General features: G+C 44.7%; 1 protein-coding gene and 1 non-coding gene across 3 annotated transcripts; one reads left to right on the top strand and one right to left on the bottom strand.

Annotated features, from left to right (window-relative positions):
- The first annotated feature begins 408 nt into the window (after nt 1-408).
- Nucleotides 409-481, top strand: Trnak-cuu. Its single transcript has one exon. It is a non-coding gene; the product is annotated as a tRNA-Lys (tRNA).
- A 5488-nt stretch (nt 482-5969) lies between these two features.
- Nucleotides 5970-11011, bottom strand: LOC124343207 (transcription factor MafB-like). 2 transcript variants are annotated; one of them, XM_046796449.1, is made up of 5 exons: nt 10027-11011; nt 9263-9518; nt 8859-9193; nt 7830-8192; nt 5970-6233 (listed from the first exon to the last, which is right to left on the bottom strand). In XM_046796449.1, exons 1-5 carry the CDS (start codon nt 10330-10332, stop codon nt 6015-6017), a joined length of 1479 nt encoding a protein of 492 aa, XP_046652405.1. In that variant the 5' UTR covers nt 10333-11011; the 3' UTR covers nt 5970-6014. The 2 variants fall into 2 exon arrangements, with proteins under 2 accessions (XP_046652405.1, XP_046652413.1); XM_046796457.1 differs by having other exon boundaries at nt 8859-9190.
- Nucleotides 11012-13972: the final 2961 nt, after the last annotated feature.

The raw sequence follows: 13972 nt of genomic DNA, 5'->3' as shown, positions 1-13972 counted from the left end.
GGATATAAAACAATGACAAATGGTGAAAAGAGATTTAGAGATTTACATTTTCGATATTATTTCACCCACGCAAAGTGTGTGTATAGGTTCTTGACTTTGCGAAGAACTATCGATTGATTTAAAATGTTACATGAAGTAAACAGGAAGCATATAATCAGACTGGTTTTAATGCAGCCTTCAGCTATAAAATTCTATCCTTAAAAATAAATTTTAAGTGTCTTTTAAGTATATTACCTCCAATAATCACTAATTTGAGATAATAAAATGAATTAATTTGATTAATACTTTGTTTATTATCATTCATATTTTCTTAAGAAAAAGTATTAAAATTGATTTTATAAAAAGTATATTCGAGCGCAAAAATATCTTTTAAAGAATTTTTACGCTACTTAGATACGATCAACACAAGCCTGGCTAGCTCAGTCGGTAGAGCATGAGACTCTTAATCTCAGGGTCGTGGGTTCGAGCCCTACGTTGGGCGACTCTTTTTTGCAGCCTCGAATGAAAAAGTTCATTGAACATTTTCGTTAGAATTCACAATACGAGTAACTTTACGTAACCAACCATTTTTATTTCGAAACAGTATGAGAAAAAGTTGCCGAGTGCGTTGCTTGTTACTCGATTTCCAAAAGTGAACCGGAGACGATTTGAATATATTTCTCGTGTTGAATTCTGGATTCTCCTTCCAACTTCTTGTTTTATTTTCTTCTTCTCTCATTCTTCTTCCCTTATGTATTATTTGGCGAGCTATACGCTGTCGAGCTCTCGCATATACATAACACCCGCAAGCGAAACCCTGTAAGTTCGGGTGGCACTGCGACTGGGTATCTGCTCGGTTGACCAACAATAGCCAACGCAGGAACACAGGAGCGCATAAGGAAAGAAAGCGATATTTGACAGGGAAGCAGCAGCTCAGGCAGGGCAGCCGGCAGCAGCAGTTTGAACGAAGCCAACGCAACAGCCAAAAGAGCGAGAGAGAGAGAGAGAAAAGGAGCAACCGGATCTCTCGTCTGTTGCTGCCACTTCTTGATGTGGTCGGAATTCAAAAGAAGAAAAAAGGAAAAAACTATGAACAACAACAAGGCGAGAGAGCGTGTAGCTGCGGAGTGTATTGAACCTCTATTCAGCACCGCAATTGGGCTCTCATCTTCTTTCCTCCCGCATTGCAGGTTCAACTTTGATCTTTATCTCTCTCAGTCGAAAAAAATTATGTAATTACATTGTTCAACACACAGCACCTCGCTCAATTATTCATTAAGCGCACCATGCCAAGAGCCATTAACTTTACCACATTGTGACGTCTCAATTCAAATATAAAACGAACCAAAAATGTCGATATCTGTCAAAACAACGGCGTCTGACAAGGTTCTGGCAATTAATTATTGTGACAAATGGAGGAATTTGTATCAATCATCCGATCGCCTCGATTGTTGTTTGTTATCGTGAGAGTTGAGACCCTTTTTCTTTTCGACGTCGTGAAATTTCTTTCCTTAAAATCCAGCGGAGAAATAAAAAGAAATAAAAGAAAAAGTCGGAGCGGGACCCGCAGTTGTTGGCGCTGATGGAACGACGACGGCGTACATATGCACGGTAATTCGACGACTTTGTAAAGCTTGGCGATATATGAATGAGAGCGCGGCGTAGAGGAAAGACGACACCGGTCGCCATCTGGCCAGCACAACTCCCCCCCCCGCGTCCACACAAACTCAAACTAACAACAGCACATATTTCTATTATACATATTTGATAGATTTATTATTTTCGACGATTCCCGACTCCCGTCCGCGTGTCGGACATTGTATATCGCTTCTCGGATATGAGAGAGTCTGTATAGAATCGAGTTGAGCCACACACAGCAGCATTCAACTTTGTAAATCATAGGTTTGTCGACACTGTTGTTAGCTGCTCGGCTCCCCCTTCAAATGAGGGAGATGAAGATGCTGCCTGGAACCTTGTTCGTTAGAGAGTTGAGGCCGGTTGGATGGGCTGGCCGATACTGGCTATTGGGAGAAATACAGGAAGAAGAAGAAGGAGAAAATGAAAAAGGGCTGGTGAAATGAGTCGTAAACACGGCACGGCATCCGATGGCAGTCGGGCTGAAAGACAACGGGCCGGTCGTGACTGGCCACAAATATTCCTCCCGTCGTCGTCGTCGTCGTTATCGATCGGCTTCGGTTGCGCGGACATTGTTCGACTGGCAATTAATTACGTATACACATTGGCGTGTGTTGGCTATGGGTCGAGAGGAAAAAGAAGAAGATGAGAAGATAAAACCACAGACCGTATAGGACGCAGCAGCACACAATAGAGAGGAGCCAAAAGGGGGGTTTTAAAGGCCCCCCACCCGATAAAAGATAATTATAACGAGCTTATCTGCCCTGGTCCATCACGCGGGCAGTGCTCACGGCCTCACCGGAGTTTTCTCCGTCCTGCTGCTGTACATGTCGTCGCAAAATAAAATCAAAAAATAAAATAAAATAAAATAAAAGGTTTTTCTCTCTCTCTCTCTGGCAGTCTGGTTCTTTCGTCATTTCTTTCATCAATCATCACGAATTCCTTTTTATAGATTGATCTCCGTGGCCAATCGCGACGATCTCTCTCCTCCGTCCCTCCGCTTATGTGCTATATTCCTTCCCCCCTTTCCTTCCGTGCCCTCCGGCCTCTCCTTTACTTGTGCCAGCGCCATCCACTGCTCCTAGATGGTCCGTGTACTGTACTACTACTGTCTACCGCACATGCACAGAGTGTATATACAACACACGGCTCTGCTCTTGATGATCCTGGGATTGTTGGTCGTTGTATATATTTTTTCCTTCTACCCATGTTTTTTCCAGCTCTTATTATTTGCCCTTGACGATTCCGGTCAGAAGATTTCCACCTTGTACGCACTCGCCCGCTTTCCCCCCAAAAAAATACCCCATTGTGTGTACATACGTCGATGGCTGGCAGTAGTCTCTCATCTCCCGATAAAGATAATGCGTGCCAGTTGGGACCTCCGGGGCCCTGGTACAGTCCAATTACCATATGCTGCATAGATATTTCGGCAACATTTGATTCAATCAGCTACGTAGTAGCTGGTTCCGCTGTCACATACCAATCGGTTTAACATGATGGGAGTTACTGTATCCAATCCAATATAAGGAAATGAGGTCAACAGTTTTTTTTTCTTTATTGAATCTCAAAGTATTTGTCATCATCGCCATTTAATGAACATAGCATCACCATTCATCGTATATATATAGTCACCAGCAGAGAGTAGACAGAGATAGAGATACAGCGGGTGGAGTGATGGTGGGGTGGGGGCACGGGGTGGAAGGAATACACGTCACGGTTGTGTGAATCGATGGGCAGAAAAAAAGGGGGGAAAGATGAGAGAGAGCGGAGAAGAGTTTGACAATTTAATCGCATCATATACAGACAATCAAACACAACTGAGAATGCCTTTGAATGATTTCCTTATATACTGTCGACTATTTACGACCAATGAGGAAGAAAAGATGAGAAACTTAAAAAAGAAATCAATGAATGAAAGGACAACGACATGTTCCAAACAACTTCAGACGGACCTGCAAACTGCGCGTGAGTTTTGGCCACCAGCAAAACAAGCGCCGATCGTCCCTCGACATCAGATTTATCCCAGCAGAGAATCAAATTCCGATCGAAACAAATTGACGAAACAAATTGCACACGTTAATAGACTTTTATGTATATAATTTATAATATGTATAAGCATTTGTAATATGGAGGCTTATTTTTTTGTGTGTAGGTTGTTTTTCGCTTATTTCTTAGTTTTTGTGTCAGAAAAATTCTGATTCGATAATAATTTATATTACAAATGTATATAACATATTCCACGGGATTGATTGTGTCGTTTTCGTCTTCTAGACGGTGGCTTAACTTGCACAGCGTCACGATTATTACAAGTATACACAGCAGGCCTATAACTTGGAATGTCGTGACAACAAGGGGGGTGAGAGTGAGATTGATAATAAGGGGGGTGATGGTGTAGGACGCCAATCAACAGAGTCGAAAGCTAATAATAATAATAACAAATTCAATTATTACGTTTTTTTTTCCATACAATTTTTTTTTTTAGCGTCCATCGCTCCTGCTTAGTCCTCACTTGCTAACAAAGTCGACAATCCAAAGGGGGGGATGATTGGAGAATAAGCGGACACGAAATAGACAGCCACAACAAGAGCATTGCGAAATTCAATCAGATATACAGATGGCGAATCAAAATTAAGTTCAGTACCATATGATGACAACGTATAGGTTGGTGGCGAGTATACAGGCGGATCGAAACGAAGCGCAACAGAATCGAATCAAACTATCACAGAAAATGAAGAAGAAAAAGACAATCAAACAAAAAACAGGGGGGGGGGGGCTGCACACACGCGGGTTGAACAATGTCGTCAGGACATTACATAGCAGAGTCGATCCGATGTTATATTAGGTGACAAAACGAAGATAGAATCAAGAAAAAACGAAGATAACTGAAGGAATAAATCAGAAGGAAACAAAATGATTGGGAGCAATAACAGGTGCGTGTGTCACATGCTCAAAAAGAAGATGGGAGACTGAGAAAAAAAAGGAGAATTTAAGATTCAGGCCGTCGTCTGTTTCCTGCTGTTAGTATATAGAGCCGGCAGGATCTATGTGTGTTGTGCGATGGCCAAGTGAACCGAGCGTGATTTCTGGCCTTTTTCGTCTGGTCTCTCGACGAAGAAATTGACACAACACAATTGACTTCATTTTCTTGTTTTCAATACGCAACGAGCTCTCTCCAACCGGCCACGTCCAGTCGTCATCTGCCCGGCCATTTTCGCCTGACTGGCTCGCTCCCTTCTCTGACACAAGGGCCGGCCAAAAAGGGATAGAGAGCAGCAGCCAGAGGAGGGTAAAAAAAGGTTTTTTTCGACAACGAGCTCTGCTGAGCTGGCACACAGGCGAAAGAAGAAGAAGACCGACTCGGAATACCTGATTAGCTCCAATAACCAAACCCAAACAGAAAGAAAATAGAAAATGGTGAAAAAGAAGAAGAAGAAGAAGAAGGAAAACCGGGTGCAGTAGTGTACAACATGGTATATAGGTCTAATTCAGAATGGGCACACACACACACACATCTCGACACGGTATATCACGTCGTGGTGTATATGGTACAAGTCAAGCCGAATCAAAAATATAAAGGGATTACAACAACCGCCGAAAAGGATAAGACGAAGATAAAAGAGAAACTGGTATAGGATTTTGGCTTCATCGCTCTCTCAAATCGGTTCAATCGTGGAGGCATACACACAAGGGCCTATTATAGACATGTAGAAAAATAGGCAATGACTTTTATTTGGGAGGGGAGAGTATAAAGAAACATGTAGACCTCAAATAGGTGATGAGATATCGACTTACACCTGGTCGTGTAGGCAACATTACGTCGTCAGTCGTCGTATAGTTTTGATTTCCCCGTTATTTTTCCGATCAGATCGAAATGTGACAAATAAACGCCATGATTATATTGCCATCAAGAGGGGGAAACTGAGAATGACGCCGATGTCTAAAGAGATAAAGAGGAAATAGTAGGTAGTATCAACGAGAGTATGTGGGCTGGCTAAAAAATCTATAATACACGAATAATAATAGATATAAGAATTTTTAAAAGCAATTGATGATCATTTAGAAACCCAACCATGAGATATAACAGATGAAAGAGGTAGAATCAAGACGGGGGGTGATAGGGAGGGGCACCGGATGTTTCTATTGGGAGAGAGTAGTACTATAACATGTATATGCAAAAATAGTAGAGCGGTAATATACGAACACATCACTATCATTAATTAATATATGTAGTTTACAATGCAATATGTACAGGCACGCTTATCAATTATGTATATATGAATATAGTTAAGAGAGAGACAAAAGATGAGAGAGAATAAACCCAACAGATTCGTTATGTAAACGGCGACTCAATTATTTTTCTTTTTCTTTTCTTTTCTATTTTCAATGATTTTTGGTTGACTTCACAGGTAGTAACTGGTTGGACCGTCGTTGATTTGGGAGCCGGCCGTTCGGTTGCTCTTCGACTGCTGTTGCTGCTGCTGTTGCTGCTGTTGCGGTTGATGTTGCTGGTGATTGCCGTGCTGCTGGTTGACGCGATGGATGGCGTCGCATTTCTGTTTGTAGCTGTCGCGCTCCTGCGCCACTCGGCCCAGTTCCAGTCGCATTCGTTGGATTTCGGCCTGGGCAAATGGACCAAACGCGGATAACATATCCAATATGAAAAAGAAAACGTCAGTCTCAATCGGACCAGAATAAACAATCTGACAGTAAAGAAGACGCGGTAAGGAGATAATTATATTTTGAAACCGTAGCGTTGGCATCACCATCGCGATTTTTAAAACATGAGCCACCATCTCACCAAACACTTTCCCCTATAGAAGAATCATCAACATCCTGATTGGACATGAGACTATCGGACGGCCATTGAAATTCAAAGTGGAATGAACTCTGGTCCTCGTTTGTTTTTTCCCTTAGAACGGCAACAGACCCAACATACGGGACCGGCAATCATCGTCGTGTAGAGAAGAAATCTGACATGAGGCAGTGCTCAATTGAATCGAAACGGGCGGGAGGTGCTGGGGGGATATGTATAAGGCCGGCCGAAATCAAAGGAGACGACAAAGAGTGTCGGTACGCTAATCGGACGGAAACCAACGGAAAAAGGCGATCCGTGTATCACGCCGTGATGGCTGGCGCGACCGGATCGCTGTGTCGCCGGCCCAGTTCTCACGCTCGGCGGCCATCACCGCACTAACACGGCCCATCGCATCGCCAGACGTCTACCCATTCTCTAATGACCAATAAGTCTTTGTAGGTCCCCTCAAATAAAAGTATGTCGTCACAGCCACTAATAATCTACAAATTGATTGAAAGCTGAGCCTCAATCAAATGATTTACAAATTGTACATTCCGCTTCATGAAATTCACTTGGAAAAATTGGGTTTTTCTGTATTTTAATTGTGCATAGAATGAGGTCGTTATTACTAAGTTCTCGGTAGAGTCGTGTCACAATGGCGTTTTTACGTCATCGTCGACTCTCGGCCCTGTCGTTTTGAATATCAGCTGCAGCACACAACAACGTGCACGACGAATCGACACAGCCGTCAGTGGCCTCCTTCTCTTGGTCGTCTATACGCTGTTATACATCATCTGATTATATACCAACATGACGCGCTAGCTAGCTCTGCTGACATGTGAACCCGATCGCCGAGTCGCCCTCGTTCGCATTTCTTTGATTGTAATGTTCAATGATTTTCCTCAAACTGTTCAACCCGATACTCGGGTAAGTTCTCAAAGCCCTCCCCAGCTTCATTCTTACTTGAATTTTTGTTCTTTTTCTTTATGATTTTGACATGACTGCATGAATAATTGAATATGCAACTGCTACTTGAATGTCTATTCATATTATGTGGACCAGCGCAGTCAAACAAAAGGGCGTGTCGGAGTAAATCATTTTGGCAACGACATGTTCTACAGAAACAATCAGATCCTTTTTCTCGATTCTTCGACTTTTGACTTTTTTGTTTTTGTTTTTTCGGTTCCGGAGAATGCATAACCACCCACACCACCCGAAACCCAATTCCTATCCTTTTTCGTAATCAAGGAGGTCAATATCTTCCCCGACTGATCTTCTATATCGAGTCAGCTATTGAACGCTCACAGATGGAAATCCATCTATTCAAGGTACTATTATTAGATAATCGTGTTGGATTGGTGATGGTCAGGTCGACATTGATTAGCGTCCAGCGTCAAAAGTGTCAAAGCGGTTAAATTACCTTGAGGGCGGTGTTGGCGCTTTCGAGCTCGTGACGCTGTTGCATTCGCTTGGAGCGGCAGTTTTGTGCGTAGCCGCGGTTCTTCAGCGTGCGCCTCTTCTGCTTGAGCCGCACCACCTCCTCGCGGGGAAAGCCGTTGAGCTTCTTGTTGAGTTCGCGGACCGAGAGGGAGATGAGCGCGTCGTCGTCCAGCAGGTCGTTGCCCCCTGAACCGCCGTGATGGTGATGGTGGTGGTGATGGTGATGGCCGCCCGAATTTGGACCCAGGCCGACCACCATGCCGCCGTTGCTGCTCGGACCGCCCATCTCCGAGTCGGACGTCGAACTGTCGCTAGAAGAGTTGGAACCACACCCACGCGGCACCTGTCATTCCATCCATCCATTCGTCGATTCAATCAAAAAACAATTGCCAATTAAAGAACGGTGTTAGTTGCTGCCCGTCATGAAGACATGGAATGATATCTTGTCTATGATATCAACAGCGTGTGAACCGAGCATCTAATGTAACGGTGTTCGAAGAAGAAACCGCCGTGATAATCAATCGAAATGCCAATCACAAAACAAAAACAAGCCGAAAAGAAAAAACAAACATATCAAACAAACAAACACAAACAAGCTATCTTATAGTGGCGGATATGATGTAGAGGTTAGAGAGAGAGAACAAACTGTAATGTATCTCATGCTGGCCTTTCCAAGGATATAATACAGGGGGGTGCAAAGTTGAACGGGGATTAAGTGACCAGGAGAATAATATACAAGCAAAGAGGGATTATGATCCCTCTATCACTGAGAAAGTTCAAGGATTCTGACACCGGGTGCAGGCTAGCAAGTGCGTGGGCCAACACACGGCGATGACGCCATGCCAAACGCCGTGCTAACAAGTGTATACATTCAATGGGTTGGCAACACCAGATTAAAGATTTTGTTTCAAACAGAGAAATGAATTGACACATTTCTTTGGTCGATTCATTTGTCCTTAATTTTACCATGGCACCAAAAATTATGAAGGGGTATTATAGTCGTATATACCTGGTGATGGTGATGCTGGCTAGGATGGCAGCCGGGCAGGTGGAGATGAGCGATGGAACCTTCCGAGTAAGAGTCTCGACGTCCCAGAAGATGTTGAGTCGGTGGCTGCTGTTGGTGCTGTTGCTGCTGGATCTGGTGCTGGTGCTGTTGCTGCTGCTGATGCTGCAAGCTGGCGTGATGGACCCAGGCGGCGTGAGGATCGTCCAGCGGTGACTCGGATCCCTGCGGCCGCAAATCCAGCGGCTCCTGGTGGATCTGCAACGGCGGCACGGCGTTACCGTAGCGCATTGAGGCCGTCACCCACAAGAATTCGTCTGATCCTCCACTCATTCCTGCTGGTGAAATAAATTACAGATAAGTGTAAAGATATTCAATTTTTCGGTGAAGTCAAATTAAAAAAAAACCTTTGTGCTGGATGACTTCCAAACTGCCGGGACCGATGGGGAGCACGGGAACGGTGGAGACGGAAGCCGAGGCCTGTCCTTGTTGTTGCTGTTGGATCTGCTGTTGTTGTTGCTGGGCGTGTGAATGTTGAGAGTGATGCCCGTGTTGTTGTTGTTGTTGCTGCTGCTGCTGCTGCTGTTGGTGTTGAAAAGGAGATGCCGGTGACATAATGCTGCAAGGTTGGCCGGGTGGTGTGTCGGGTGGGGTAGCCGGTGCCTGATGATTATTGGTCACAATATATGTTGATAATCAATAGAACAACGTCTAAACATCACGTCGAGGACTTGGAAACACTTGTGAAATCGATACGCAAAGCACCAAAACTGATATACCCTCGGCGTACTGTACATAAGACATCGCACAGATAGCTATAATCTAATGAGGTTATATTATTATTACAAGAACACATATCCAGCGTTATCAAAACAGCCATTCATCAGTTATATATTCACCAAGAAAACTTTTTAAAAAAGTTTTCGCTATCGCTTATTTGTTTGATTCACCTTATGACATAAGTGGGGTCATTGCTATGCTATGCCGTAGGCTACATTACAACACCCAAGATTTAAAATGTGAAAATCGACTCCAAAATAAAGAAATCCGGTGCGAAATTGATGCAAACGAGAATCTCCAATCGAAGAGATTTCAATCCATTGGTTTATTTAAATGGCGTTATGTGTTATAATAGATTTAATACGGATAGATAAAAATCGGTAGTTCTTACCTGGAGTTGATGTTTGAGTGGGACGGCGGGTTGTTGGATGGCGGCCACCGCCGCCGCCGAGTGGTGCGAGACGACGTGCACTTGCTGCGGCACTTGCTGGGCTACCGTTGGCGACGGTTGTTGTTGTTGTTGTTGTTGAGGCGGTTGGGATTGAGGCTGCTGGACCGGCGGCTGCAGATTTTGGTAGTGAAGGGCGTAAGCGGCTTCGGCGTTGCGTCTCTGTTCCAGCATTTCCCGCTTGACCACTTCTTCTAAATGTTCCAGGTCAAAGTCGCTGACGTACTCGTCCTGGGCCGAGGCCTCCATTCTCACTGGGCGTTGAATCGGGCGTTGAATCGGGCGTGACGAATCCGGCCGTCGGCGATTGTCTTCCCTCGGCTGGACTACCGCAGTCGTCCGCACTTCACAGGAGCGGGAAAAGAGTCACGAGAGAGAGTGAGAGTCTGCGAAGATGAGCACACACAGGGGAGAGCACAAAGTAGATGCGTTGGTATGACGCTGGTGTGGAGAAACAATGGCTAACGGCACATTTCACGACGACGAAATCAAGGCGGAGACGGCCAAGTCGGACGCAAATGAGCCGGACGACTGTCGTGTCGTGTCGTTGTGTCGAGGACGTCGTCAATTCTCTTTCTCGTCCCCCCCAAAAAAAAGTTTTTCCGTTTTTGTTGGCAACTTTCCCGCTCTCTGCCGAGCGATCACGAAGTGGAGAGAGAAACAAACAGGAGCGGCCCAAGGAGCCGGCAGGAGTAGGAAAAACAAAAGAATACGCGGCGCGCAAGTTTCAAAAAACAAATAAGGAGGTGAAAGAGAAGAAAGAGATGATAATCAAAAAGATATAAGGAAACGTAGAGAGAGAGAGCGTAGAGAGAGAGAAGGATCGTCGACAATGTACGAGGCCCAAGTCTGACGGATGTTGAATGAAGGTTTCGACGCTGCCGGGCGCTCACATCATCAACGCTGGGCAACTGGCTCCAAGCTCGGCGACTTGCTCTCGTTTTGTTCTTCCGCTCCTAGCTGGTCCACCCACACCCACCCGCTCTCCTTCCTCCCTCCTCCCTCCCCGGCCCGTCCTCGTGCAGTTTGCGTGTTGTTGCGCGCACCCCCTCTATACTATACACGGCTGCTGTGTCTGTCAGCTGGCCGCGTTCAGAAGCTGCTGCTGGCCAGCCACCACCACCCCGTGTGTATAGTGTACACGCGCATCGATGCTGGTGGGTATGTGATGGCCATCTAGTGCATCGGAACGGCGCATGTGTTTTCCCCCTTCCCACCTCCTCCCACCCCAACTCATAGGGCCACCACCCCCTTTTTTGTCGGGGGTACCGGAGGCCATCCCTCTGCGACTCGGTCGTGAGCGATAGACGACCGACGCCCAGGACGGGAGTTGCAATAGACGCGGAGGGTGTGTGTGGTGGGAGGGAGAAATCATAGGAACAGGAAACCCTTTTCGGACATACTACACTCCAACCTTCCATGCTGTGTGTGTGTATGTGTGTGTGTGTGTGTGCGAGATGGTAGTATAGTGTGGTGCCTTTTGGCCGCTTTGGCCAATCCCGACTCCACTCGTCAGCGCGCAAGCGCCCGACCGCCACCTGCTGGGCGGGGTTTCGAAAATTCTTCCATGCTGTACACACTACTACATGTTACACAGTACACAGCGCATATAGATCGAATATGCGTTACATGGATGTACAACGCCTCGCTCGCATCCGAATTATAATAGATCGGATACATTCGGTGATCGATATGTTTTTATTTAAAAAATTAAAAATTCAATTTAACACTATTCCAAATTATTTCTAGTAATGATGTCATACCTACAATATCTTTTCTAAAGAAAAAAGAATTATTTGTTAACATAAATCACAATTCCTTAGAATTTACGAGATTCCAAGAGAACGGAACGCTGGAACGTTGCAAAGGGTTTCTATTCATTTTCCCGCAAAATTTTGAATTTCTTTATCTCGTTCGCCGATGGGATTTGTTTGTTGCAGAAAATGTTGTGACCCCTTTCGTTATTATTGACACATATTGGCCGTGATAAGAGCAAGCGACCAGAACAGGACCAGATAACAAGGTGTTTCATTACGAATTTGCATTAGGTTACACCACTCGCCCCAACTTGCACAGTACACTACAACAGCCAACCATCAGTTTATTGTATAAGGTCAACGTGACACGGACTGTCGTGCACTTGGACACAAGTTTGGAGCTGTTCACATTATACGCGTGTGCGGATAGACGCTCAAAAGGGATCGGATGCAAACGCGCACTTGAAGGACACCGCGGAAATTCTAATCGGGAAAAATAAATCACGAAATATTGAAATTATATAAAAACTGACCAATCTTTTTAAACAAATACACAGAGATATAATCCTGTTATTTGATACGTGTACAGTAAGTTTGCGAAGGGTGACGCAAAACCTATTTGTCGCTCATTCAAAAATGCTTTTCCTGTTGGCTAATAGGAGAAGTCTAGCCAAACATTAGCAAAAATGTCCAGCATCAGCTGTTGAGAGGAACATCCTGTACACTACTGTATGTAGTCAAGCGGGTATGAATGATGTTTTTTACGTAAGTATACACAGTTTCAATTTTTTCTCGCTAAATAAATCCTGACAAATATTTAAAATAAGACTCAGCTGATAGGAGCCGAGTTTGTCCGAATCGCGTGGCTTCAAGTCATTAACAACTAACGATGTGTTATCGGCCTCTTTATCGCGCTATAATGAGACTTTTAATTCAATTTGAGAAATTGTACTATGGATTCAAGAAGGACATGTTTAATGACGAATCCAATTCTAGGAACTTGGGAGCAACCTTGAAACGCAATCAAGTTTGAAAGTTCAAAAATTGGATAATATTTCATTTTATTTTGTTCCTATTGGAAATGTATACCTTTGGATAATAATTTGACTTTATCAGGTGAAGATGACAAAAGATAGGTGCACGAAAATGGTATACTTTCCGATAAAATGCGGCATAAAACAGGTAATATACTTTCATTATTCTTTACCGGAAATGACTCTAGTTATTGCAATAAAAGGGGAAACAATCGAAATAATTATTAACCGATGGTGATTGTGAGATTGTTTCTTTTTCTTCAATACTGTCCCATTGATTTTGGGTTTGATTTTAGGTTTAGTCACGAATCATTTCGTCTTGGTTGTTTTGCTCGTAGCTCATTAGCCGTTGAAAACAAAACGACAAGCCGGCCATAAAGTAGATTTTGACGCGTCTCCATTGTATTGACTCTGTGGGCGCGCGCTGAGCTGCTGGCCAGCGCCAGAGGTCCGTCTAAAAGAGAAGAGGGGCCCGTCCACGTGGGAAAGAGCCATGCCAACTTTGTCAATGAGAAGTTGCATCGTAAATTCGGGTTGAAAAAAGAAAAACAAAAAAAGAAACAGAAAACGAGTGATGTTCTCTCGTAGCTGAACTGCTACACGTCAAAGAAAACGGACCCGGTTGACTGCTGTAAAAGCTGCGCTGGCCCGTCCACTGGCAGCTCAGCTAGGCCGCCAAGACGAAGGATATTTAAAACGAAAGTTCTTCCTATTTTTCCACCTCTCGTCCGGCTTGTGTCACCCTCCATTCTCTTGGATATATTCTTCGGGCCACGAATAGGCTAATAGAGAAGGTTCGACTTGTGATGTACCTTAACGAGCGTGAAGCGTTTGCCAAAACGTGCCCGTCTCTCTCTCTCCCGTCCGTCTTCCTTCTTGTATGAGATGAGTAAGAGAGAAGAGAGAGAAGGAGACTTGAGTTCCACGGCCTTGGCCGACCAACGTAATTTGCCCAAAATTATAACTGGGCGAAAGAGAGATGGGGCCGCTTGAGTGAGCGGGAAATGGGAGTGAGCCGCAGTATATAGCAGCAGCAGTAGCAGGGAAGGAGAGGACAGCAGTCAAGGGAACTGTTGGCCCGGCGCCAAAAAGGTGTTG

This window comes from Daphnia pulicaria, chromosome 1 (assembly GCF_021234035.1).
Source record: "Daphnia pulicaria isolate SC F1-1A chromosome 1, SC_F0-13Bv2, whole genome shotgun sequence".
Lineage (NCBI taxonomy): Eukaryota > Metazoa > Arthropoda > Branchiopoda > Diplostraca > Daphniidae > Daphnia > Daphnia pulicaria.
This window is presented reverse-complemented; position numbering and strand designations above follow the sequence as displayed.

What these genes read in the sequence shown, in the direction of transcription:
- LOC124343207 (XM_046796449.1), bottom strand. Translation starts at nt 10,332, where the DNA reads ATGGAGGCCTCGGCCCAGGACGAGTACGTCAGCGACTTTGACCTGGAA. An exon ending in CACTCAAACATCAACTCCAG is followed by an intron (nt 9,519 to 10,026) that starts GTAAGAACTACC and finishes AATAATCATCAG; the next exon opens with GCACCGGCTACCCCACCCGA. An exon ending in GGAAGTCATCCAGCACAAAG is followed by an intron (nt 9,194 to 9,262) that starts GTTTTTTTTTAA and finishes TTATTTCACCAG; the next exon opens with CAGGAATGAGTGGAGGATCA.